Source organism: Astyanax mexicanus, chromosome 2 (genome assembly GCF_023375975.1).
Source record: "Astyanax mexicanus isolate ESR-SI-001 chromosome 2, AstMex3_surface, whole genome shotgun sequence".
Lineage (NCBI taxonomy): Eukaryota > Metazoa > Chordata > Actinopteri > Characiformes > Acestrorhamphidae > Astyanax > Astyanax mexicanus.
Genome location: NC_064409.1, coordinates 3,625,639 through 3,653,262, shown reverse-complemented (window position 1 = coordinate 3,653,262; position 27,624 = coordinate 3,625,639). Strand labels below are relative to the sequence as shown.

Sequence of the window (27,624 nt, the reverse complement as noted above, 5' to 3'; positions counted from 1 at the left end):
CTCTCGGGGGACGGTTACCCGGCAACGGGCACGCCGCGCGTGACCCTCCGGTGTGTTTTCTGAGTAGAGTTAGCATGTTAGCTTCGTGTGGCGGGAAGCGCGTTTATAGTGATTTATACTTAATATTTTTACACATAAACTAAAATAGGGTGAATAAAGAGTCAGATTCAGTTCACCCGGAGCCGCCAGCCGCTCTCTCCGCTCTCTAAAACCGCCGGAAAATCCCCGAAGGAGCCAGAACTGACCGACAGAGCTCAGCCTGAGGGAACTGGTTCCTCCACAGCTGAGGAGAAAAAGCGGGAAAATGGAGGTGAAATACAGCTAAGTTAGTTATCTATCTAGGTTTACTAATCCGTAATAGAAAGTTTGTTTAGCTGGTGTGGAAAATATTTTCACTAAAATTGGGCAGCAGCTTAATTAACATCAGTGTAGCTAGTATTAGCTTCTGTGGCACTGCAGTCAAGCCAGCTTAGAGACTCATAATTTAGCTAACTATCTGTTAGCTAAATTATCTAGAGATATTAACAACAGTAAGTTAACCTTACTAGTGTATCTGTGAAACGTAACCTAAAGTTGCCAACTAACTTTATCTCTAAAATTTCTGTAAGTTAGATAAGTTATTTTTTTACTGTTTCTCCTATCTAAATTGGTTATGGGTCTATGAAACCTGCTCTTAAAATAAAATATTAAAATACTTCCCAAACAATAATAGTCTTTAAAGTTAAAATATTTTCTTCAGGCCCATCCACACATATCTAGATATTTTACAAACTGTAGGTTAGCTAATTCTGCAGTACTATAAGCTCAAATTTTATTCATTACAGCAGCTTACCTTTACTATTAGAATAGTCAGACAGTGTTTTTTGGTACTTAAGTACCAAAGTACAAAATATTAAAATAAAACAATTTTAACAAATTGTGCGCCATTGTTTTTTGCAGAAGTATTTACTAATACTTCTACTACATTGTAATGTCAATATGGCAATTGTGATGTCAATGGCCATTGTAATGCCACTCCATTATGTTGTCATGCTATAGTGATGTCATGCCAGTTGTGGCATGACAGTGGCAGTTGTGATGTCACTCCATTGTTATGCAGTAACAATGTTAGCTAGCTAAAGGTATTAAATACAATACCCTAACTAGTATATTTGTGAAACATAGGGTTGCCATCTATCCATGCTTTATTTGGATTGTCCTTTTTTAATAGTCAGAAATGTCACTTCATTATTATGTCATAATGTCAATTGTGATGCCACTATTTTGTGATTTCATAACGGCCATTGTAATGGCACCCAATTATGTTGTTTTATTGGCAGTTGTGGTGGCTTCCCACTGCGATTGTAACTTTTTAAAAGATCCATGGAAGGGCTGGAAAAATATTTGGTTGACATTTAATTTCTTGCAGAAAGAAAGTCCTGTTCATGAACATCTAACACACACTGCACTGGCTTAATAACACAACATTTTGAACCTGTGAAATGTAGGTGTGGCTGGCTTGACTGCACTTCTATTGCTGCCTTTCCTGAATAAGCTTAGTTTTAATTTTTCTGAAAAATAAAGGATGCTGAACTGACCAGAGAAGTAGTTGAAAAGCACCTCTCCACCCTGGGACGCTCAGGACAATCGTTTGCCTACCAGTTTCTCACTGTGCCGGTGGGTCACTCTCTATCTCTTTGTTACCCCCACATACACACCAAAAAGCATAATGTTGTCTACTAGATAAATAAATAAGAAATATTTATGTTTCTGTTGCATGGAATTTAACATCTCGGTCACTTAATCAAATATATAATTATTGCTTTTAGAGGCAAAACTTGAAAAATGTGTCCATTTTGTCTGAATACACCCATCTTCGGAAGCTGGAACTCCCCTACAACAAAATTAAAGGTGTGTATATATATCATATTTGTTTAAGAGATATGTTAAAATGCTTTTATAAAAGCAGTATTAATAGCTGGAAAACAGATGGATCTTATGATCTTCTTGTTCTGTATCTTTGTCCTTGAAAACCTGGATAAAAATCACACTTGTGTGCACCGTTACCATCCATTCCTCTCTGTGCCTTCTGTGCTTAATGTTTTGTGACTGGTAGATTTATCCTGTGTGAGCCACATGCCAAACCTCATCATACTCGATGCTTCCCACAATGAACTTTCCACCTTTTTTGGATTCCAACCACCAAAATATCTCAAGGTGAGCGCTTTTGAGTCCAGCATAGCTTTTTATAGAAACAATACCATCACCTCTCATCTCCTCATTCCAAATATGTATTATAATAGACTGTTTTTGAGGGGAGGCTTTCACACTCTTGTAGGTGTAATCTTCTCACTCAAGGATATGTTGGAGAACTCCAGATTTTGTGTCCCTTAGTTTGACTTACATTAGATATTTTATCTTGTTCTAAAAAACTAAATTCTCAATTGAAAGAATTAGGTCACCCTATGCAAACATATACATATATGTTTTCCTACTAACTTTTTAAATACTACACGTTAAAAAGTGTAGATTTTGATCTTGATTTTATCAGTAACAGAATGTTTCCTTTTAAAACCTATGGTTTCAAAATGCAAAATGGTTTGTATTGCTGGTCTTGTTACTGTCATTATTATATTGGATGTCAGGTTGGATCAGAGTGGATTATCGAAACCCAAGCTTGTTTATTCAGATCATTTTAGAGTCTTCATACATCAGTATAGCAATGGATATTATTGATATTTTATCTTCTTTGTCACAGGAAGTGAATTTCTCTCATAACCAGATTTCGGAAATGAAGGACCTATCTGCCTACTTTTCTCTCAACAAGCTGATTTTAGACTGTATCCTTTTAAATTCAGTTTCATCTCTATCCCTTCCTACCACCGTCATTCCATCACAACTGTTAAGTCTTATAGAGAATGTCAGATACTAGTTTGGGAGTTTTAGAGCTTTCTTGAAGCATGTGCTGTATAACTTAAGGTATTTTCAGTTTGTACCAGCTGTGTCAGGACCAGCTGTTCGTAATTATGCAGAACACCCATAGTTTGTTAAGTTGAAGCTGAAGCAAATTAAAATTCTTTGTCAGCATCATCTTCTTATTACCTTTTCTTATTTCCCTAAAAGTGTTCCATAATTAGGAACCTTTGTGTGATAATGGATACATTAATGATAATTGGACTCTCAGTTTAAAAAGGAAACACACTGACGTATTTTTCTGCATGTGGAAAGAACCAATGTCCTCCTGGTTTCTTAAATGGTTTTAATTTCTGTAGCATATATCTCACTCCCCTCTTTTCTTCTTTTTATGTTTCACTCTCTGTGTTGCTCTTTCTCTTGCTCCTGTTCTGGTAATGCTGTGGTTCTTCCCCTTTCATTTCCTTTCCTTTTCAACTGTGGCCTAGACAAAATAGCAAGCTTAATTTTTATTTAATTCACTTTAAATAATTTTCACCTGAATTCATTAAATGTAGATAAGAAGGCCACAGTACTTTGCTGCACTTCACGTACAATAAGAGGATTTTTTCTTTGGCTTTATAGGATAATGTAATTAAATTTTTATTCATTCCCTTACAAAAAATAAAATAACGGTTGGAATACTACAGAGATTTCTGCTGAATTTTAAGAAGGACATTTTTGCTGCAGTAATCAAGCTACCTTAGGTACCTTACGCATACATAATTAAACTTTAGACATTCCTGTTGTTTATATGGATGAGATCCTACTATGAAATATTATGAAATCACACTTTCTTATTGTTTTCTGCACTTTTTTTAAAGGTCAGAGTTATTATGGTATTATATACTGCTTGGCCAAAAAAATGTTTAACACCTGGATTTAACTAAGCCAATAGGTAAGAGCCTTCCATTAGATAATTACTGCATGGGTTATTAAACCCTAACTGATGCAGTGAGTAGCTTCTCATTTGTTAAACAACCATGTGAAAAGACACATTCTGTGCTTCTGGTAAAAACTGCTGTGTTAAACGTGAATGTGTCTAAGTGGAATCATGCACAATGTGTTGTAGTTTTTTTTTTTAGGTATTAGGTTCTTCCGATGATTTGAAGCTTTATGAGAAAGGTTGTAGCATAACCACAGAACCACAGTTTAATTTACATGAGTTCTTGTTTTGTATTGTTATTATGCATAATGCAATATGACTATCTGCACAATATGGTGTCAGAACAAACATTTCCACAGGTTAATGCCTTGACTGAGTTCCTCACTGGCTAGATAACTCCATTACTGAAATCAAGGGTGTGGAGAAATGCAGCAGCTTGATCCACTTCAGCATAGCCCACAACAAGATCTCACGCATCAGCGGCCTAAATAATCTGCCTCTCAAACATCTCTGTCTGGTAATTGTCTGTTTCCTCAACCACTTAATCTGCAGAAGTTCTCAATGTAGCCTTTGCTTCACAGAGTGGAGATGCAGAACACTTATTCAGTTTGTCTCTGTAATGAGAACTAGATTAACACACATGAGGCCTGTCTTCAGGTCAGGTCTACTCTGGATTTCTGTTTCAGATAATATATAAGTTCCTGTTGTTCACAAGTACATGTACATACTGTAGATTCCCAGATAACTGGACTATTTGATTTATATGACAACTCTTGTTGTATCCTGTAACCTTTAATATAGGAACAGGCAGTGTATAACTATTGTGGGCATCTTTGTTAGGTCATAAATGCAAATTTTCTTTCCAACCAAGTCTTGCCTGAATGCCAAAATGTGAAAAAGAAAACAATAAATAAGAACCTAAGTGCTTCAGACACATCACATAATACAATATTTGAATACAATATTAGTGGGATCACCAATGTTATAAGTTTTTTTGTTTCATTCTGGCCATTCCATTGTAGAATAGTTTTGCTGGATGTGCATAAATATGTATTACACTCCAACATGTTGCTCCAAAACAGTTTGAGGTGAAGTTGTATAGTGAATGTTTTACTATTAAAGGAAGCATGAATATTAGTATTTCACTAAGTATAAAACTGAATAGAGTAACATTGTACATTTGAAAAGAATTGCTTGCAGTGGGAAAGAGCTGCCAATATGAGAGTAGTAAGTAAGTACTTCCTTGCATTGCCTTATCTGTTCACTAATTTGAGTGACAATTTCTAATGCTTCCTATTTCTTTATTTATTATTATTTTTTTCCATGGTTAAAAATGAAGTCCTTTATTTACTTGGTCGAACCAGAAATCACTAGCTCAATAGCTTTTATTCTGGTGCGTACAGCAGCTTGAGGTTGCTACGCTGTGCCCTCTCTTTATTTAAATTTTTGATGCGTCTCTGTGGGTTTAATTAGCTTCAGACTGCTGCTCATAAGCTGGTGACACCTTCATTTTTCCATATTTTCCTTTGTTCAGTTCCTTTCTGTAACTCCATGTCATCTATCATCCATTGGCTGATTATTCCGTTGTGTCATCGCTTTTAGAAAGGTTATCCCTCTCACTGTGCATATAGAGCCTCTTACTTCAGCACCCTCCCCTTCGCCTTTTGATACAGATGACAGCAGTGTTGTGTTTAGGGATTTTAAGTCTTGTGTCCCCCCACAGCGAACCCCAGACTGTATCCATGTTGTCACCCCAGCCTTTTAGCAGAGTAAAAATGGAACCAGGTTTTGAATTCCACCATATGGCACACCGACATGCTTCCAGACCCTTTGCCACTTTCACTGAAGGGTGTTTGCATTGTCCTTTATCAAAGTGATTCTTCATCGTCCGCAGTGCGGCGTCCTCTGTCGTCTATTCCCCCCTTAGGGCACAGCTGCTGATGTGAGTGAGCCTGGACCACTTTCAACAGCGCACACACAGATACACACACACACATTGAACCTGTCGGGCCCTCAGCTGCCCTGATACCCTGAGCAGGGTGCTCTTGTCAGGTAACTTCTCTCTCACCTCATCACATTCTGGCACAGGAGCATGCGGGACCCCTTATGGTCAGCGTCTCCCCGCTGTCTGCACTTCTCTGCCAGGCAGGGGTGGTAAGGGGGCAGGGGATGGAGGCTGGGCTCTGGCTCACAGCCCAGAGTTGCCGTAGGAGGGCCTGGGAGTGAGGAAAGGATAAGAGTGGGTCAGCAAGAGGTTTTGGGAGCTCTCGATGAACAAGCAAGCGTTTTTTTGTGTCTTACCAGCTGTTCAGCTGTCTGTCAATATCCTCATCAGCCCTATCTGAAAAGAGCTTGATTGTCAGTCAAATTCAGACAGAGATGAAGTGCCATGTTGTACATCCTGTGCAAGGTGCTTTGCAATGTTCATTGCTACCTTACACCCCACCAATAGCCTATTTGGTTACACCTTGCATCTGTGTCATTTAAATAGCAAAGGTGTGTATGATTATATTTATGCTGACGGATGTGGTGGTCTCGAAATGAGGTGTGCTCAGGTACATTTCTTGGTAACAGAAAACAAAGGTGCGCCACTGGCTGAATTCAACCAAGACAACAGTCAGCATTCAGACATTTATTCTGATATCTATCTTGGCAACACAGGTGCGCTGTGCACACATGGACACGAAGCAGAGCACAAACCCGACTTTAAAATTAACAATAAACACAATACAAAGTAAAATAACATTGCTGTTCTCATAAATTATCTGCTTATGCATCTTCACAGTGTGACAGAACAGGTCAGTTTTCTCTGCTGAGAAGCACAAAATAACTGCGCCATTAAAATACCAATCCACCAAAGTCAGAACGCACCTTGCACTTGACAGGAAAGGCAAGTGAAACGCTAATTGGTTTGTTTCACGTGACAACCAGAACACACCCATGATTAATTAAGAGAATAAGTACATGCCTTTAGGGCATTTCGAGCTGTGAAAGGTGTACTTTTCCTGACGTTACGATAGCAAAGACACACTGATATGCCCGTAATCAAGCTGCATGGTGCACAGTTGATGGCTTGCCTATAGATCGTTAAAATATAGCTTGAACTGTCTAAAAACTGCATGGCATTTTCCTTAGATTGCACTGATTTGTTAGTGAGTTATAATTTCTGTAATGTGACCTAAATAAGGCTTATATAAAAGAAGGCTTGGATTCCATGCCTGTTTTATGTACAAAAGGGCTTATTCTTGTTAGTTCCAGCTGAGTAAAAAGCTGAACTAATGTAATGTGCATTTCATAGTATCTGTCATTGTTTCTCAATTGTGTATTGTCTATCTGCTCTGTCCTTTGTCACACCACTTCCTTTAGATGTTTTAGATTAAAATTTTTGTGTACAGAGGGGAAATCTCATAAAGAAGATTGAAAATTTGCATACGCTTCGGGCCCTGCAGTTTCTGGACATCTCCTCCAACAGGATCCACTCTCTCTCTGGTCTTCAAAACCTCCCCCTCCTTGGAAGCATCAATTTTGAAAGTAATATGGTAAGATTGTGTTTTTTGTGACCTTGCGAACAGCATAGTGAAAGTTGCACTCTAGGCATTTCTGCCTCTGTCTCATGTTTTGATTCCACCTTAGATTAGTGAGATCAAGGAGGTCTCATATTTGCACGACATTCTGCTGCTGAGAGAGCTAAATCTCAAGAGGAACCCAGTGCAGGTGAGATTTACCTATCTATATGTAAATTGAACATGGCCAAATCAGACAGTGTGCACAGTATTCAGTTTAGCTCTAAAACAGCAGTCTGTTTTCACCTTAAGACACCACAGGAAACAAAAGCATGACTTACAATACCTGATCTCATCACTCCATTTCTGCTCACTGCTTTAATTCTCCACTGCAGGAACAGCCTGACTACAGGATGATGGTGATCTTTCTCCTCAATCGTCTTACTGAGTTGGATGAACTGGCTGTGACTGCTGTAGACAAGGTAAGTACATTTAGTCACTGGATAGCAGTATGTAAATTGATCACAAAGTGTTACGGCTTGGGAAAGCCCACACCTATATACGTTATGAGGTGTTATCTTTTGAGTGAAGCTCTTCGCAATGGCTGGTGTTCTCATTTTAAAATGTTAATGGAGTTTGAGCTAGTCCTAATAGTCTATTTTTTTAATTTATGCAGGCATTAAACATTACTCAATCCTCAGGATTAGGTGTGTACTGGGAATCCTTACATAGAAGACATTAATCGTCATTTTTTCTGACTTTTGACAAGAATTGTCTATTCAGTCAGACAAGCAACTTTAAACACTTTGCAAAATTGCTGTATTTTCTTCCAGTTTCAGTGTATACGCTATCTTCATATAGACTAGGCCATCTTTGTGGAGAGGCATAATAAAATATTAGCACAAATCAGAGGGGTGTACTCACTTTTTGTTAGATACTGTATGTTCTATTTTTTAATCAATACTTTGGAGTCTTTCTTTGTGTTCTTTGTTTCTTGGTGTTTGCAGGTCACTGCTGTAAACAAATATGATCCACCACTTGAAGTTGTGGCAGCCCGAGACCACATGACACACATGGTGTACCAGCACTTGCAGCCACAAGTCATCTTTGACAGGTGTGAATGGCTGTATTACCTCTATAGAACAATTAATGTTTTAAAAGCTGTCTAATTTACTTTGTTTGTGTTAGTGGTGGCTGTTGTATTTCAACCTAGAGGCTGTTAATACCAGTGTTTCTCCAATGTAATTTATGGATAATGCATAATTTATAGATTATGCAAAATATAATGTTGGCATTTTAAAATATTTTAAAATCAAGGACAGCTAGTTAAACAGTCATATAAATAATTATAACAGCAAAATAACAATAAAACAATAAAAAGATGCTGCTTGTTCACACTGTCCTATTACACATTAATGATGCCTGTTTTTAAGTGTTTATTATCTGTTTAATATCCAGTACGCTGCCCAGTCTGGATGCTCCATACCCCTTGCTCATTCTCACAGGTCCACAAGCATGTGGAAAGAGGGAGCTGGCCCATAAGCTTTGTCAGGATTTCTGTGATTATTTTGCTTATGGGTGAGTGCTTGTCATATTCATGCAATCATGCATTTCTACAAAACCAAACTGAAAATGCGTATATGTGTACCTTAGAAACTGTTGTCAAGGTGCACATTTTCAAAATAGCACTATTTTTCGTTTTTGTAGAGCTTGTCACACCACCAGGGGGCCTTACTTTGGGGAGGAAGATGGCTCTGACTACCATTTTGTGCTGGAGGAGGAATTTCAGAACATGATTCGCATGGTGGGTCCTTAGTAGTTCATTTCTCTCTATTTATATAAATTGCAGGTCATATGCCATGAGTGTTTCTGGTGTTTATTGTTCAGTACCTACTTACCAAAAATGGTAGGAAAAAGGACTGGGCTTTGGGCATCTTAGGCTTATTGATGTAGTATAAAACCATCTGCTGCTAATATTCATGTCTTGGCGGCACTAGGGATCTTGGTACAGCTTTATGGGCAGATCTCATTGTTACATGGAGTTTAAAACACAAAACACAATCCTTCAATCCTTCAAAATGTAGGTATAAATGGGATAAGCTCTTAAGCATACTTAAAAATGAAATGTATTGTGCTTAACTGCTAATTTTATGTGACCACCGTTGTTCTTTTGCTTCTGGTTTTAGCTCTGGTAATATTCTTATGTAACTGTATACCTTTCTGGAGTCATTCATGCTGTGAACTTGCTTTGTAATACTTTGCAAATGTGCCACACAACTGATGACTTGTCAAATATTTGAAAATGAGACGAAAAACTGAAAGACTGTTCCTCATGATCTGCTCCCGGAGCCCTTCAGAGCTTTAAAGCCTTACTGTTTGAGGCTATCATTCCTCTTTTTTAGGGTGGGTTTGTAAGTCCAGTAGGTTTGATGAATGGAGGGCGCAGGTTGATTTAGAGCGGAAGCCCTTTGAAGTGTGATTATAAACGTATGCTGCGAGCATCAAAGGACGAGTTTCAGGTAAGGATTATGGACCAGCTTGGCCCCATATCACACAGCTACAGATGTGCAGCCCGAGTCCACCACTTGCAGTCAGCTGGCATTCAGCAAATTAACCCCAATCAGCAAACTCAGCTTAGCTAAGTGTTGCCCTCCCTCTGGGATTTACAGAACAATGTGTGTGGATATTAGTTCTGTTAGGTTAGGTCATTTAGAGCATTTATTTGCAGAAAATGAGAAAACTATGCAGAGCATTCAGACCTCAAATAATGCAAAGAAAACATGTTCATATTTTTTTAATTTTAAGAGTTTAGAAATCGATATTTGGTGGAATAATCCTGTTTTTTATCAAAGTTTTATGCATCTTGACATGTTCTTCTCCACCAGTCTTACACACTGCTTTTGGATGACTTAATGCCTTTACTCCTGGTGCAAATGTTCGAGCAGTTCAGTTTGGTGGTTTGATGGCTTGTGATCATCCATCTTCCTCTTGATTATATTCCAGAGTTTTTTAATTTGGTAAAATCAAAGAAACCTATCATTTTTAAGTCTCTTATTTTTTTTAAGAGATGTATATATAATTTTTATAACATGCTGATTATTTGAATCACCACTGCTTTATCATTAGGGCCCTAACAAAAGCAACCTACATAAATGTTGCCCAAAAGCAACAAATGAAAAAAAAAAAACTTTTAGGAAGCTTTTAACAAGAATGTAAGAATATAGAACAGCCAAAATGTACGTCTTTACATATTCCTATATTCTTAAACATATGCATAAAAATAAAATGAATAAATACGTAAAAAAATTAAGTATGGTCTGAAATGGTAGAGGGGTAACCAAAAGATGGTTTGTTGCCTGAGAGCAACATCATGCCATAGATGGTTAAATCTGTGTTTTACGTTTTGCATGGATCCTTATGTAAGGAGTAAGCCTCACAGCACTTGTCTGTTTTGTGTCGTATAGAAAATAAAAGACAGAGAAAAGGCTTCAGGGTCACATTGTGTGATAAATGGTTGCACTCTGGTTAATAAGACCCAGGTGCAAGTGGCCACTGGGTCAGAAGTCAGCTGTGTGATGTTGTGGGAAGAGCTACCATTCAAATAGTTGAAGGTTTGCTTTGCGCCTGGGAGCACTAAATGGGAGGAGCCTCCCTGACAAGATCCATTTAGTAGATGAATTTGACCAATAAATTTCTCCTGTGATGCTCCGTGACAACTGAGTTCCATGTTGAGTACAGCGTGATCTGTCCCTGAATCTGACTGGCTCTCTCTCCCTGCCTTTTAGGGTTGCTTTGTCCAGACCATGCAGTATGGAGGCCACTGGTACGGTTTGTCTCGGGAAGCCATTGAAAGTGCTGCTAGAGAAGGCCTTGCTTGCTGTGTTCATATGGAAATTGAGGTATAATAGAGTTCTACAACTGACTACTGAACACCAACATGTTAGAAATACATAAAAATACATTTTCGACAAACCATATACAAGAAGACACCTTTTTTCTGACTTACTTAACTAATTTGGCATGTCTGTATTTTTTTATTACAGGGTGTTTATAGTCTGAAAAATTCTTATTTTGAGCCCAGATACATTTTGCTGATTCCTACAAGTACTGAAGGGTACATTTCACGCATGAAGGCTCGAGGCCTCTACAGTAATGCCCAGATAGACACAGCTGTGTCACGTATTGATCTCTATGTCAGAGTCAACAGAGAGCAGCCTGGCTTCTTTGACAGTGTGATCCCCAGTGGTAAGAATCTTGATCAATACATGTTTACATACAGTACAGGTCAGAAGTTTTTGCAGCAAACTGCCAGGGCCTAAAAAAAAGGATGGTCTACAGATGGTCTGTAGCAATGGAAATAAACTAAGTTTTGGAAATAGAATTGAAAAAATGTCAATTTATAAAGCTATCTTTGTCTGTAGTAAAGTAGTGCTGGAACAGATAACTCTTTACTATCGGAAGTGTAAGTCTTTTCTTTAGAGGAATTAAAGAAACTGGATAAAATTGGTACATTGCCATGTGGCTGACCCACATGGCAATGTCTTTAGCTCAGTTTTAGTATTAAAGAAAAAATGAGAGATTTGACAGGTGAAGTGTGGTAATAACATCATTGCTAAGATGAGAAAATAAAAAAGCTTGCCTGAGTTTTAAAACGTTTCGTCAGTTATGCATGTTTACTTATTTTCTTCATATAAATGTTTGAGTGTGCAGTTAAAATTGTGAAATTCTATGATTATCTCTAGAATTAAAGAATTACCTATGCCAAAAAATAACTTGACCTTATAACCAGTGATGGGAATAATGGTGTTGAGTTCTGTTACGGGGGCTATTAACACAAAAGTAACGCAATAGTTACTTTTACTGGTAACTCGTTACTTTTATAGTGGAGTAACTCAGTTTTTGGAGAAGTAACTGGTAACTATAACTAATTACTTTTTCAAAGTAACCAGCCCAACACTGCTAACAACATTGTCTGTTTTACTGCCAGACAACCGAGAAGAGGCTTATATGAGGTTAAAGCAGATAGTGGAAGATTTTTTAGGACTGCATGAGCAAGGGGCAGAAGGAGACAGAACCAGAGTTATACCTGACAGTTCTTCTCAAGGTAAAACACTTTCTTTTATCTTTTTGTTAGCAACACCGTCCGGTATTGTCTACTCAGCTCTAGCTCAATTCTGCGACTTTTCACAGTGGATTAAATAAGGAAAATGTGATTGCTGTGTTTGTGTGATTGAGTAAGTGTCATGTTTGTCTCTGTTCAGGTGAGAATGGTGAAGCTTTAGCATCTCAGAAGGTAGAAGTCAACCCAGCTGACACTGACAGCATGAATTACTGGAACAAAGTCCAGGCCAGGCTAACCCCACAGAAAACATCAGCAGTGAGTGAGAGAAAGACCACTGTTTCTTGGAGACTCACACAATTATAAAAATTCCTACTGAATTCCATATTTTACTAATGTTTTTAAAGCTCAACCTAAAAGTTATTTTTAACTGGGAGTCAGTTAATTATGATTTAAAATATTTATCAGATAATTATTTTATTTTAGTCTACCTTAAAATTACGTTTTTTTTCTCCCATATTATTTTTTAAATATTTATTTATTCATTTTTAAAAAATGTTGTCTTTCTGTCCATACATGGTAGGAACTGGCCTCTATCCACAGGAAAAAGCAGATGCTTCGAGAAGCCTTGATGGGCAAGAGCCCTGGGGTTTATCCACAGCTTTTTAAAAGGTAGGTGTTCAATTAAATGTCATTTTCTGTGTTGTAACTGTGGTACTATCACATGTTTTGCTCATTTAAGTAATAAACACCTCCGGCAGAGGGGGCTATTGAGCTCAGGACAGTTTTTCTTTTTACTACATGTAATGTACTCCGATTTACACCCTTGTTCTTGTTGGCTGTCTGACCCCCCTTGTCTTTCAGGATGTTCCACTATTTCAGGAAACATCTGTCTGTATTTCTAATGCTTATGTAAGGTTAGAGATGTATTCTCTTGGTGATATCTGTGATGCTTTTAGATGACTTGTGTTCTACCACAAACAATGTTAAATCACTTTAAATAAAAATGTGCATATGTGTATGTTGCAGACATGCTCATACAGCCCCATCATTACTGGGCCCTCCTTCTCAGCCTGGTGCTTCCTCTTCCTTGATGCCCAGCTTTGGCCGACCCTTGTCTGACCGCATTGAAGACAGCAGGTATTTCACACACAGCCTGACCCTTTAACTTGTAATTACTGCCTACCAACACACACATCCTGCCTACCAACCTAAATCCCAGCCTTCATATGTATGCTACATACAGTATGCTGTCCTGTAGACATAAATTAGTGTGTTCATTTTTAATAAAACAGCACATTTAGAATATTATAATCATAACTGTATTTTTTTATTGTTTTTCCCCTGTTTTATTAATTCAAGCACAGTTCTCTCTAGGGCTAAACAAAAGATTCAGCTCTTGTGTACAAACACGCCATATGGGGGATGTGTCTGAGCATACAGATTTATGGCTAATGCTGCTTGTGTTGCTCCTCTGTGTCTGCTTACAGGGCATGAATAGGCTAGGGAACTCAAAACTACATCTGTGAAATATGCATGGCCTCAGGATATTTAAACATGCGTTAATTGAGCCTGTTAAGAAGAGTCCTGAGAGACTCCCTCACTGAGTCACCTGCCGTACAATTACTAACTCATTTTTGAGCTTATTTGATGAAAAAAAAAAACACATATGCACATGGTGTAATTGTGTTAACGTTAGCTGTTTTTCACCCTCTGCTGGGGGAAAGCCAGATGCCTGTGGACACACTTATCCTGCATCTACTGATGAAACTCTGAAGCCAAAGTGGTTTATTTCAGACTCCAGGGCCCTTACTGTAATAACAGAACAGTTCTAAAACTTGCGTCTCCTAACCTGCTGTTAATGGATGGTTTGGGATTCTATTCAGTTCATTCTTTATTGATGAATGTGTTTTATTTCCAAATAAAATCCATAAAAAAATAATATAGGCTCTATACAGGCTGTTTTTTCTTTCACTAATATTTTATTATATGACATTTACAGGAATCACAGGGCATTTCGCCATGCAAAGTTATAACAATGTGTTGCTCCTGGTAATAATGATATCACAGTACTTTTCAACAGTACAATATTGATTGCCAAGGAGAATTGTTACATCAAAAAAAAAATGTACCAAACACACATTTTCTTACTTTTGTCATCTCAAGAAAATTCTCTACTGAACAGGATAAAACACTTTTAAATAAAAATACCAGGAATTAAGGATTTAGTAACTCAGACTAGGGGGGAGGGGCAAGTTTTAGGGAGTTTAGAGTGCCTATGCTTTAATAAAAATGTTAATATTTGGTGCCACTTATCGCTAATTCATCTCAAAATTATCAAAAACTGTAATATATTTCAATTTATTAATATTTTGTCCCACCGCAAGTTAAGAACACAGATTAATATAGCTCTACATATCGTAAATACCTTTCCTTCTCACTCTCTTACTCTCTCAGCTCAGAGGAATCCCGTGCCAGTTCTGGCCTGTCCGTGCATAGCTCAGCGGGGGCACTGTCTGCAGGGAGCCCAGCTGAGGGTTTGGATGCAGGGTCAGGGCCAAAGGTGGAGCCCTTGGATATCTCTGTGTTGGGGCAAAACCTGGAATCACTCAAAGGCAAGGGTCACTGGTCTTTAATTGCATACTGTTAATCATTCCCAGGTTCTTTAAAAACAGTATTTAATGTCAGTTTTACTTCAAATTGCTTTTGCTCAATTATATTTGCTTTATTTAAAAATAATAATAATATTTTTACTGCTACTAAAGGCAATTAGAGACATTTACAGTGATTTAAGTGAACAACAGCACACTAAAAGAAGGCTGCATCTCCCTAATTGTCCTCTGTCTCATTTATTTTGTGTGAAACCTGCTTGTGCTCTCAAAATATAACTGCATAATTTTTGACTGTAGATCCGTTGGAGTCAGGTCTGACCCCAGATGCCCCTCGCTCAGTTCCAGAACAAGCCTCTCCAACTCCACTGACCACCTCCCCAGGCCGACCAGGCTCCAACGCCAAGCCCATTCTGCCTCCTATTCCATCAGGACGCAAAGCTGATACGCCTAGTTCCAGACAGTCGTTGACAGGGCAGTGAGGTGGATGAGGAATAGCCAGGAGAGAGGTGGGGAAATAATGTAGGTGATAATATAAGTGAATAGGTAATAGGTTTTAAAATGTGTTGTACAGACTTGTAGTAAAATGTAAAATTAGCTCTGTTCTTTGTGTGTAGCCACTTAGACAGAGGATGATGACTGTAAAGTACCTGATAATGATGATTCAATCTGTGATGAACTGCTAAAAATAATATTTCAATAATTTTAGTCTAGCACATAAAGTAAATGAAAAACCTGGAAAAGTCATGGAATTTTAAAACAGCAATTTCTAGGCCTGGTTCATTTTTGGAAAAATAAAAATACCAGAAAAGTTCTGTAAAAGTCATGAATATTTGCTCTACAAACTTTTGTGTTTCCATTTATTGATGGAAAAATTTGTATTTTGAGCTTATTATAAAAGATCATTTTTTATAAAATTAATTTTAGGCTTACTGTAATCAATTTGGTTTATAGTTGATAAGTTTTGCTTTTATTGTCCATGTCTGCACTGTTTTAAAAATCGTATGGTAATGATGAAAATTTGCCTTGAAGTCATGGAAAAGTCATGAAAATGTATTGGTTAAAAACTGTATGAACCCTGTAAATTTAAAACCCATGTTTTTTAACAGTGAATATTTAATTTAATTATTAATTTTAATTGCTTATTAAAATAAATACCATATTAAACATTAAGGGGCATTAAGTTTCCCAGGCAGCGAATAAGCTTAGTCATAGACTACTTTTTTGTTTCAATGGAAAATCTTCATTCAAAATGCTGTATAGTCCAAGAATAGACTTACAGTAATACTACCTACCTGGGAAACTGCCACTAAAACACCACTGACACGAATCTATTGGCACAAACAGCAACAGCGTCAAACTCAAGTCAATATACTGACGGCTTTAGAGACAGAGCCACTTGAAATATTTGTTTTAGGGAGGGATCAGACAACACAGAATAAAATGCAGAAGAATAATTTATTATTATTTATTTACTGTAATCTGTAGGTTAAGGCTCCCTCTATTACTTGGAGACGGGGTCATGTTCTCAGATTACTGATCAAATTTATGGATTTAAATTTATGATCTCCTCTCCTGACAAGCAGGTATTTGGCTGTTTGCATCACCCTAGAGCTGTGAAACCATGTACATTTTATGTCATCAAGTGTGAGGAGGTCTTAAGTTCAGGCCCCAGCAAGAGCTTAAGTCTGAGGATATCATGTAATAAGGGAAGTCCAAATCTACATATGCTAATAAACAGTAAACAGATATATTAATATATATTTAACATAATATTTAAGCAATTGCAGCTGCAGCATGTTCACTAATGTTCAAATGCATTTTTTTTAAACAGAGATTAATCTGAAACATAAATATAACAATTGTGATTGATACAGTGTAGTTCCTAAACTGTATGAAATCATACTTTAAAAAGAAAATCTCTAAAATACTATTTTACACATAAAATAACTTGACAATCAAATATGCTTTCAATTAGAAATACAGCAATATATGATATTTCAAGGCACACTTAAAGTGCATTTTTATTGATTTACTTTTTAAGTAATGCTCTTCATTTGACTGAACAGTTAAACAATTTATTGATTAATTGTGTTTTTGTATGTAAAAAAATACATTAATTTATCCGTACTTCCTCAGTTATACTTAATCAGACTAAAATGCTTTCTTTAAGTTCTATGGAAAGCAATGGAACAGGACAAATTTGACATTTTTCCAGTTTTGTGCCACCTAGCATAACTCACCAATTTTACTTACCAACAAACTCCCTCACTATTGAGTGTCAGTTAGTATCATTAAGCCTAGAGATGCTTTATAAGACAGTAAAGTGAGTAAAAAGAGAATGTTGTTTATATGCTTTACAGCAAAGTAGCAATAAATATCTTCACATGTATAAAAGGATTATTTTAGTGTAAAATAAAGAAACTATTCTATTAGTAATAAATGATTTATCATCTGATCTAACTACCCATTGATTGCTGATCAAAAATAAAAACAAAATATGTTAATAAAGACACTAAAATGTGTCATTTTCTGTGTTTAACTTACTTTAAAATATGCTCATTCACACACACACACATGCACACACCTGGCTATCTGTCAATGTCATGCCCTCAAACCAGCAGATGTTGTAATGATCTTATAATTTAAAGGCAGTTTCAGACAGGACAGGCCCACAATGCTGCAGGAGCTTACAGGCATGACATACAGTACTTAAAAGTCAGTCTTTACACCTCCCTCACATTATCCAAATACATGACCTCTTATGTCTGGATTGTAGGCTTCCACATCTCTGCTTCCACATGAACACAGAATTCTGACATCATATTAAGATAAATATGCTGAATATATTAAAATATATACACACACACAAGCACCTAGTCTCTGTTTTTTTATAGTGTAGGATATGGATTCCACAAGATGTTGGAAACATTCCTCATTTAGAATTGATTGTGGTCCTCAACACAATGTTGATGTGATTGCTGACATGATGGTGTCACACAGTTCCTGCAGATGTTTCAGGTGCACATTCCTGTTACAGAACTTCCTTAAGGTGTTCTACTAGATTTAGATCCGGTAACTGTGAAGACCACTAAACAGCAGATTCCAAAAACACTTTTTATACATTGGGGCCTGTCTTACACCCTAAAAACAATCTGTTTTCACATCTTCCATCTGCGCTGTTTAAATAGCAACAGAGCTTTCAAATATATCTAAGCCATTGGATGTGGTGGTCTAGATGTGAGGTGTGTTCAGGTAAATTTCTGGCCTAGTTCTATCTTAAAAATAGATAACTGACTGAAATTAACCTAGAAACAGTCAACAATCAGATGTTCATTGCTATCTTGGCAACACAGCCACGCCACATGCGCGCAAAGTGTCACGCCGCCTGACTTTCTTCCCACACCTCCAGACTCTATTTCCCAGAATCCCATGATTTATGACGTCACCGTCAGTCGTTCTCCTTCGCCCAATCACGTTACGCTCCGACGCTCAGATTCACCTGTGTTCTGAGGAAGTTCCGGGTTATGCTCATCATGTATTTTGTATTTAAGGCTGCATTATGTAAACTATCTTCGCGAGGTATTGTCGACTTTGGTTGCATACTAAGCCCCATGTTTCCCATGTGCTCTTCTAGTGCCTTTTCGTTACGACCCTACTATCTGGTTTATCGGTTTATGTCTCTTGTTTTGCCCCTTTTGGATGTGATGTTTGGTTGGACTGTCTTTTGGTTTCGAACACGGACTGTTTACACGACTACGGCTTCGGTCTTCGGTGAGATTATTGTTTGATTGGCTTCTTTATCTGTAATATCTGGTTATCAGCCTGTAACTAAACCAGTCTGTTCATTTTACTCGGCAAGCGTCGCCCCGCTCTGTCTAGCGTTACACAAAGCAGTGCACAAGCCAAACTTTTACATCAACATTAAACAGAATACAAAATAAAATTAAGATTGCTGTACTTTCACAGCAGGAACAAGCAGGTCAGTTTCCTCTGCTAAGAAGCACAGAAGCACTGCACTTTTAAAATACCAAACCGCCAAAGTCAAAGCGCACCTGGCTCTTAAAGGGAATGGCAAGTGACACGCTGACTGGTTTGTTTTACGTTATACAAAAAACACACTTGTAATTAATTAAGAGAATTATGTTCTCTTAATGTTGCATGTTTCGAGTTACGCAAGGCATACTTTTCCCATCATTATGATAGCAAAGACACATGGACACGCCCTAAATCAAGCAGCACAGTTGATGGTTCGCCTCTAGATTGCTAAAATAGGGTAATAAAATTTGCTAGAACTAGATTTACAAGATAAAAAATTAAGGGGTAGTTTCCTAGACAGTGATTAAGCCTAGTCATAGATTACCATATTATATATTTTCATTTCAATGGAAAATATCCATTCAAAATAATGTGTAGTCCAAGACTAGGCTTACAGTAATAATCCCTGTCTGAGAAACTGCCCCTAAAACACCAATAACACTAATCTACTGACACAACCAACAGCAAATCTGAGTCAAACTCAAATCAATGCTAAGTGGTGCTTGAAAGTTTGTAACCCCCTATAAATGTTTAATATTTCTGCAGAAATGTGACCTGAAACATGATCAGATTTTCACCCATGTACTAATAGTAGATAAAAAGAACCCAGTTAAACAAATAAGACAAAAATATTATGCTTAGTAATTTATTTATTATGGACAATTATTCAGTATTACCTATTTGTGAGTGCCAAAAGTATGTGAACCTCTAGGATTAGCACCTCATTTTAAGGTGAAATTAGAGTCAGCCGTTTTTGTAATCAATAGGATGACGATAAGGAGTTGTAGAAATATGTCGAGCACCAGCTATTTTGCCACACTGTATATCTTAGATTACATTTAATCCTAATTTTGATGGGTAATGTGAACATTACTTGAAGCTCCTGCCCTATATCTACATGTTTTTATGTATTTTGCTGCTGCTACATGCTTGGCTGATTAGATAATTGCATGCATAATAGCTATGTATGTGAGATTCCTCAAGGGCACAGTGTATTATATATTATATCTAGAGTTACTGTTTGCTTGTTAGTGTGCCAAAATATTTAACTTGCTTACTGCTTTTACTTGTGTCATTACAGCCTGCTGCTGTCAAAGCTGGTTATAATGATTAAATTTACCCATTACTTTCATTTCGAGATACACTTCCAATAAGGAATATTTTTATTCATGAACATTAAGGCTGTTCCTCAGAGAAAGACCTCACTATATCAAATTATACAGTGACAAACCTGTTACAAACCAAGTCCTCTGCCAGCATTAATGCTTGATTGCCCACTGAGATATCTATTAGATATGAACACTGCAGCATATTCCTTCAGCCTATCTTTTTCATGTCTGTGTTTTGTATCAGTGTTTTGTACGCAGCATTACTAGCACACACAGACACACACTGTGGCAGATTTAGATGTGGGCAACATGGCTGGCTTCCCAGGGCAGCATCTTTTTGGAGTCAGCACAGAGCATCCACGCCAAAAAACTGGGAAAGCCTGTGTGGGAGATACTCATCATCACCTGCAGACTTCTACATTATCTTAACTCACTTTGCTTTGCTTTGCTTTTTAATTTTCTGCATCACCATGCATGGCCTTATATTTCTATCCATTTTTTCAAGATATAACGACTGCTGGATATTAAAAAAACTTTCCAGTGAGTAATTTACTTTCCTGGGGCTGTCCTGATGAGAGCCAGTTCCATCATAACATTTTTGATGGTCTTTGTGACTGCACTCGAGGATACTTTGGATATGTTGGATTGACTGACCATAATCTGGATTAGAACATTACTCAAATAGGACTATTCACTGTATACCTGTAACTCTACCTCTTCAATACTTTACAACTAATGCTCTCAAACTAACATTAAGAGACATTAAATTCAAGTAACTATGTCATGGCTGAGCAGAATTCAGGCACAGACTGATGCAGATAACAGTATACTATATTTACAAAAGTATTAGGCAAAGGGATGGTTAAAAGATATCATACCAGGGTAGGTGAACAGTCCAGGGGCAATGCATGGCAAGGCAAGAATCAAAGTCGGTGAACAAAAATAAGGTCAAAAACGAGAGATAAACACAGGAAATAGGATAATGGGTTGAACGAGGATAGAACTGGTAATACTCAGCAAAGACTAAGAGAAAATGAGCACCTTGTGGCTAATACTCAGGTGATCTACTTTCTGAAAGTGTCATGTGTTGTGTCATGTTATCGGAAATGACTGTAATGTAACTCTTGACAAGTTCAGCACAGCTAAATAGTTCCATATGTATGCAGGAAAAAATTAAACAATAAAAAACTGGTACTGTATATGTTACATAACCATGCTATGAGGTAAAATCCTGCCATGGTTTGTCAGGACAGGACGATTTTGTGATGTAACAACTGGCAACTGTCATGAAAGATGTAGTAAAGGAATGTTATATGTCAGATTAATAGACTGACGGATACTGACAGATGAAGATGAAGCTCATTACATCTATCCTGAAAGGTTTATGGCAAAGTAATGTTAGGTAATGTTATGTAGGAAGATTCAAGTACATTTTACCCACATTTCTTCTCTTCATACTACATGCCTGTGTTTTTCCACGGAGTTAATGTTGAAAGGGTTTCAAGGTTTGGGTCTGATTCATGTTTTCGCTCCTGTTTAAATTCTGGCTCAGCTTTAGGGATCAAGGCAGCTGAGTCAAAATGCACCTTCTGTTCAGAGAATGAAAGAAAAAGCGAAATATCTTACTTATGTTTCTGTAAATCCAGATTAATTCTCTGTCGAGATAGGGGTGGAAAGTTTCATATTTTCTGTTTTTTAATTAGGGAATGCATTCACTGCAGTGAGTGGGTGTTGTGTGACTCTTTTAATTAAAAATATCACTTTGAGTAATGAAGTGCTAATGGAACGTAATAGCAGCGATCAATATACTGTATATATTGAGCACTGTCTGGACTCCCCGATGCATTCTGCCAGCAGAAATCTGCCAAAAGACCTTCTCTTGCATAACTCTAACAAATCAGTGCACTGTATTTAAAAAAGTCAACACAACTTGATGTGGAATGGAATGGCTTGGAGGTTGCATATCGATGTGTAGGCTGTGAATATTATTACCTCGCTTACATTTGTCCAAATCCTCCCACGTAATAATGAGCACAGCCGTGGCTGTGTTGTATTTCCTAATAGAGGTCTTAGCTACGGTTGACCTGACTCACTGATGGAATCTCGATCAGTCCGCTTCTGCACTTTTCATATGACACACAAACACTGCATTACATCATATCTGCAGAGAATTAGAGGCTCCAAAGTTTCTACAATCCAGAGTGTTGCTGTGTGTGTAATTATAATACATTTTTATTCCTTTTTTCCTCTTTCTCATCTCTCTATTGCCAGGGTTTCTGCAGGTCCTTAAAACATCTTACAATTTCTTAAATGTCTTAATGTAAAATCGGGGTAATTAGGTCTTAAATTGTCAGAAATTTTCTGTAAATTTGCTGTAGGTATTACATTTTTAAACGGTGGGAAAACACATGCAAACTTTAGCTGCGAGTTAGCTAATGTTACAGGAAAGAGAACCAAAGTTAACGGAGAGCTATCTAACGTTAGCAGCGAGCTAGCTAACATACTAACGTTAGCAGCAAATTATCTAGCTACATTACCGGGGAGAAAACTAAGGTTAGTGGTGAGCCAGCTAACATACTAACATAAGCAGCAAGTTATCTAGCTACTCTACTGTGGAGAGAACTAAGGTTAACGGAGAGCTAGCTAAGGTTAGCAACGTGCTAGCTAACATACTATCATTAGCTGCGAGTTATCTAGCTACTGTACTGTGGAGAGAACTAAGGTTAACGGTGAGCTAGCTAATGTCAGTGGCGAGCTAGCTAGCATGCTAACATTAGCAGCAAGTTATCTAGCTACAATACTGGGGAGAAAACTAAGGTTAGCGGTGAGCTAGATAACATAGTAACATTAGCGGTGAGTTAGCTAATGTTACAGGAAAGAGAACTAAGGTTAACGGAGAGCTAGCTAATGTTAGCAGCAAGGTAGCTAACATACTAACATTAGCAGTGAGTTATCTAGCAACATTACCGGGGAAAAAACTAAGGTTAGCGGTGAGCCAGGAGACAGAAATCATATTAACATCAGCAGTGAACTAGCTACCATGATAACATAATAACATTAGCGGTGAGTTAGCTACGTTATCGGAGAGAACTTAGGTTAGCGGAGAGCTATCTAAAATAGTAACGTTAGCAGTGAGTTATCAGGGAGAGAACCGACATAAAATAGGGCCCCTAGAGTGTGATCAGAGCAATCAGGGTTCTTGCACCATTTTAAAAGTCTTAAAAATGTAGATTGCAATAAATATGATTTAAGACCCAAAAATGTAGTCATATTATCTTTGGTAGAAAATAATTCGTTGTATTGGAAATCAAAACTTATTGTAGCTAACTCGCTGCTAACATTACTATGTTTTCTAGTTCACCGCTAATGTTAGCTAGCTTGCCGCTAAGGTTAGCTTATCGACGAGTTAGCCACGTTACCAGGGAGAGAACTAATGTAACTAAGGCAAGCTAGCTAACATTAGCGGCAAACTAGACAACATAGTAACATTAGCGGTGATTGAGCTACATTAGGTTTTGATTTCCAATACAACAAATTATTTTTATTTTGACTTTTAAAATTGTGCAAGATCCCTGATTGCTCTAACTCACTTTTGGGGCCCTATTTTAGTGATCTATAGGCTGAACTGTGTACTGTGCAGCTTGATTTAGGTTGTTTCAGTATCGTAACGACGAGAAAAGTACAGCTTGCGCAGCTCAATCCACGCAAAAGACCAAGTGCACTTTGGCAGATTGCTATTTTAACAGCGCAGCGCAGGTGTTGCCAAGATAGCAATGAACGTCTGACTGTTAACTGTTGTCAAGGTTTTTTTCAGTCAGAGGCACACCTGTGTTTTTGTTGCCGAGATAGCAATACACCAGAAATTTACCTGAACCCACCTCACTTCCAGACCAGACTCACGCCCATCTGTGTAGATATATTCTTAAGTTTCGTCGCTGTTTAAACGCATAAAATAGACTATAAATAGACTGTTTGCGTGGTATAACCTAGCAACGAGCATCACCACGCCTCACATCACAAGATCTCAGGGCTCTAGATCTAATTTAGTACAGAACCGTGGCTAAAGCTGCAAGATGAGCAAAAATAAAAGGTCTAAATCCTGTCTTTAGTATGGCCCATAAAAGTCACCCTGCTGTAGTGTTTGATTTCAGTCAGAGTGCTGTTAGTGGTGCAGTCTAACAGGTTTATTTACTGCTCTTCTGTAAGAGCATGGCCTGACCTGCAACTCTTCCATCGTTTAACCAGTAGCAAATGTGGACACATTGAATCTGCCCAACAGAAGTTTGTCTGGCAGATAATGCAGCACTAAATCTCTCAGAATATAAGCATTTTTTTTATATTAAAACTTTACCTTTTACCATTTTCTGTTGCTCAAAAAAATTCACACCCTTCCAAATTTACATTCGTCTTAGAAACTATTTAAAGCATCAAATGGAAAGATGTATTAACAGATGACAGATAGTTAGCAGTTGCCCAATAACTTTTAGCAAAAAAAATAAGTTTAGGTACCACTTTAAAATTCGTAAATGGTTTAAAATTAGTTTATTAATGGTTACTAATTAGGTTGTAAATGTCTTAAAAATCATTAATAATCAGTTATAACACATACGTAGAAAGGGCAATAGTTAAAAAATATAATTATGTAAGGTGAATTATGACTGTTATTAATACATCGTACCATATGTTTCCATCTAAATTTGAGAAGGATGTAAAATCTTTAAGTTTTTAAGCTATACTATACCTTTCCCTGCAGTTTTTTATCCAGCGAATACTGTTTTTCTCTTTATTGGATGTTTCTCTCATTGTCTCATATCCCCTGCAGGGACGGATGGAGGCCTGCCTGCAGCTCCCACTGCTGTGTGCATATCAAATGAGGCCAAGCCTGAGTTTTGAAAGCTCTGCAAACTGAGATGAATATTCTGCAGCTTCCCGAGCCTGTGACAGCGCTAGGATGAGCAGATACGGCTGGGTCAAAAGGGCATTTGGCAGTATGTGTGCCTCTTGCAGATGCATTGCGGAAACATATGGAGACTATGGCTTCCTCCTGTGAAGGACTTGCTGATCCTTACCCATTCTCACAGTTTTTAACCGAGGCAGTACACATTTACAAATCCTGACCGTCTGTCTGTGTGTGTGTGTGTGTGTGTGTGTGTGTACGTGTGTGTGTGTGTGTGTGTGTGTGTGTGTGTGTGTGTTTGCACTCACACTTGTGCGCTTGTGTGCATGCATGTGTGTAAAAAAAGGTGGACTACTTTGCTTGGGGAAATATGAGGCTTGTCCCTGCTTGTGTTTTTCAGCTTCTTGTCGGAGAAGAAGGAAGAATATATATATTTTGCATTCCTCTTATAATAAATCTGAATATGCTTTTCATGTTTTAATAAGGCATAAATCAGGCTAGTAGTGGCCTGGATAAGATATGATTTAACAGTATACAGTAGCATACAAAGGTTTGCCAAAAATACTTGTTTCTTTGAAAAGTGTGTTAAATAAGACCTGATTTCCAAATAGAATGAAGATTAAGTTAACCAAATCCATCAGATTTGCTTAGACGTTAATTTAAAAACGGTTATCATATTTGTATGGGTGTCGCTGCACAGTAGAACAGTGTGCTGTTTATGTAAACCTCATGTGTCAACCATTAAATAGCAACAGAGCTTATTAATATATATCTGTCGATGGGTGTGGTGGTCTGGAAGTGAGGTGTGTTTAAGTAAGTAAATTCCTGGAGTATTGCTATCTTGGCAACGCAAAACACAGGTGCACCACTGACTGAATACAACCTAGACACACGTCAACAGTCAGACATTCATCGCTATCTTGGCAATACTCAACGTACGCATTTTCACCCCCACTTGTTAAACATACTGTACACCCAAGGACACACAGCAGTGCACAAACCCAACTCTTACATCAACAACAAACAGAAAACTAAATAAAATAACATTTCTATTCCCGCAAATAAGCTGCTGGTGTACCTTTACAGTGTGAACAAGCAGGTTCATTTTTCCTCTGCTAAGAAGCGCAGAAGTGCTACGCCTGTAAAATAGCAATCTGCCAAAGTCAGAGCACATCTGGATCTTAAAAGGAAAAGCAATTGACACGCTGATTGGTTTATTATTTCACGTTACAGTACATTAGTACGTGCCTTTTGTGTGTTTCAAACCACGCAAAGTGTACTTTTCCCGTCGTTACGATAGCAAAGACTTAATTAAACATTAGTTGAGACATTCTGTCATAAGTACTGTTTATAATGTATCCTATTGAATAAAAAAATTATCTTTTATTTGCAGTTTTGGAGTTTTAAAATTGTGATATATGGCACTAATCTTTTTTCAATTTTTAAATTGTGTAATTTTTTAATCCGTTCTGTTCACATCATTATTTCAAACATACCTTTTTTGTTTTTACCTGGGTTGCCTAGTCTTTTCCATGCAACTGTAGCATAGGTTCATAAACACATTCATAGTTTCAAAACAGTTTTGCATGAAAACACACACACACACACACACTTACACAGGGGTGCAACTTTATCCTGATGTGCGGACTGATGCATTTTACAGGTTGACAGGCTTCTCGTCTCCTCATTGGGCTCTGTCAGTCAAACTGTGTCTGGTTGGTCTATTTTCTGGCATTTCTTGAACTCAATAGCTCCCACCACATCTACTGGAATAACAAACAGAAAGGACAGATTTCTGGGTCAGAACCAACCAAGGTGCCTTTCCCTATACTAAACGAGTGCACAAACGTCGATCAGCACATTAGCACAGAGTTTAAGAAACCACGGTGAGCCGTAGTTGTATCAGGGCCGTTATCAGTTACAGTATCGGATTTTTTTGGACAATAAGGTGCACCATATTAACCCTCCTATTATCTTTGGGGTTAATTTGACCCCATTTAATGTTTAAAGCCTCTGAAAAAAGGGTTGACATTAGTTTTGTGATTCATATTTACCGTCTTCTCATTATTTGATAAAGACAATAAATTAAACATGAGATGTTTTTTAAATACATCAACTTTAATGTCTGTTTTATAAGGCTGTTTTATTGGCGTAAAACATAAGAAATCTCAATATTTTACACACATTTGTGTGGTAATAATGTCGAGTTCACTATTACATTCAGTTCTATTATCTTTCTCTAAAATTACCTTTATAATACTTATAAAACTTATATAACAGTAATAAACCACTTATAATAATACCAGAACCACTAAACATAACATAAACATAAAAAAACTTGTAAGTATTATCTGGAAATATAATCATTCTTTGGAGGTTTAAATTGCTAGGATCATATTGGCCCAGAGATTAAAGGGTGTTACTAAATTGGAGGATAGCAAGAGGGTTAAAGGCACATTTCATGCGACAATAGTAAGGAACAAGGGTATCGCCATGTTTCCCTTTTAATACAGTAAAAAAACAATTATATACTAATACTAGTTTATTTGGGGGAATAAAGCACTTCCGTTTATCAGGGTTCGCACGATCATG

General features: G+C 37.5%; 1 protein-coding gene across 3 annotated transcripts; it reads left to right on the top strand.

The window, feature by feature from the left end:
- The first annotated feature begins 22 nt into the window (after window positions 1-22).
- lrguk (leucine-rich repeats and guanylate kinase domain containing) lies at window positions 23-26,418 on the top strand. Of its 3 annotated transcripts, none has more exons than XM_007259010.4 (21): window positions 23-310; window positions 1,564-1,656; window positions 1,809-1,890; window positions 2,096-2,196; window positions 2,738-2,819; window positions 4,210-4,334; window positions 7,213-7,356; window positions 7,451-7,531; window positions 7,716-7,802; window positions 8,328-8,434; window positions 8,779-8,898; window positions 9,028-9,124; window positions 11,106-11,219; window positions 11,364-11,565; window positions 12,308-12,424; window positions 12,582-12,697; window positions 12,963-13,051; window positions 13,409-13,519; window positions 14,837-14,994; window positions 15,289-15,510; window positions 24,958-26,418. In XM_007259010.4, the coding sequence occupies exons 1-20, from the start codon at window positions 305-307 to the stop codon at window positions 15,468-15,470; spliced, it is 2,214 nt and encodes a 737-aa protein (XP_007259072.3). In that variant the 5' UTR covers window positions 23-304; the 3' UTR covers window positions 15,471-15,510; window positions 24,958-26,418. The 3 variants fall into 3 exon arrangements, with proteins under 3 accessions (XP_007259072.3, XP_049330960.1, XP_049330961.1); XM_049475003.1 differs by having other exon boundaries at window positions 24-310; window positions 15,289-15,497; XM_049475004.1 differs by having other exon boundaries at window positions 24-325.
- Window positions 26,419-27,624: the final 1,206 nt, after the last annotated feature.

Coding starts and splice junctions, on each gene's coding strand:
- lrguk (XM_007259010.4), top strand. Junction 2,197..2,737: donor AACCACCAAAATATCTCAAG/GTGAGCGCTTTT, acceptor TCTTTGTCACAG/GAAGTGAATTTCTCTCATAA. Junction 7,532..7,715: donor TCAAGAGGAACCCAGTGCAG/GTGAGATTTACC, acceptor TCTCCACTGCAG/GAACAGCCTGACTACAGGAT.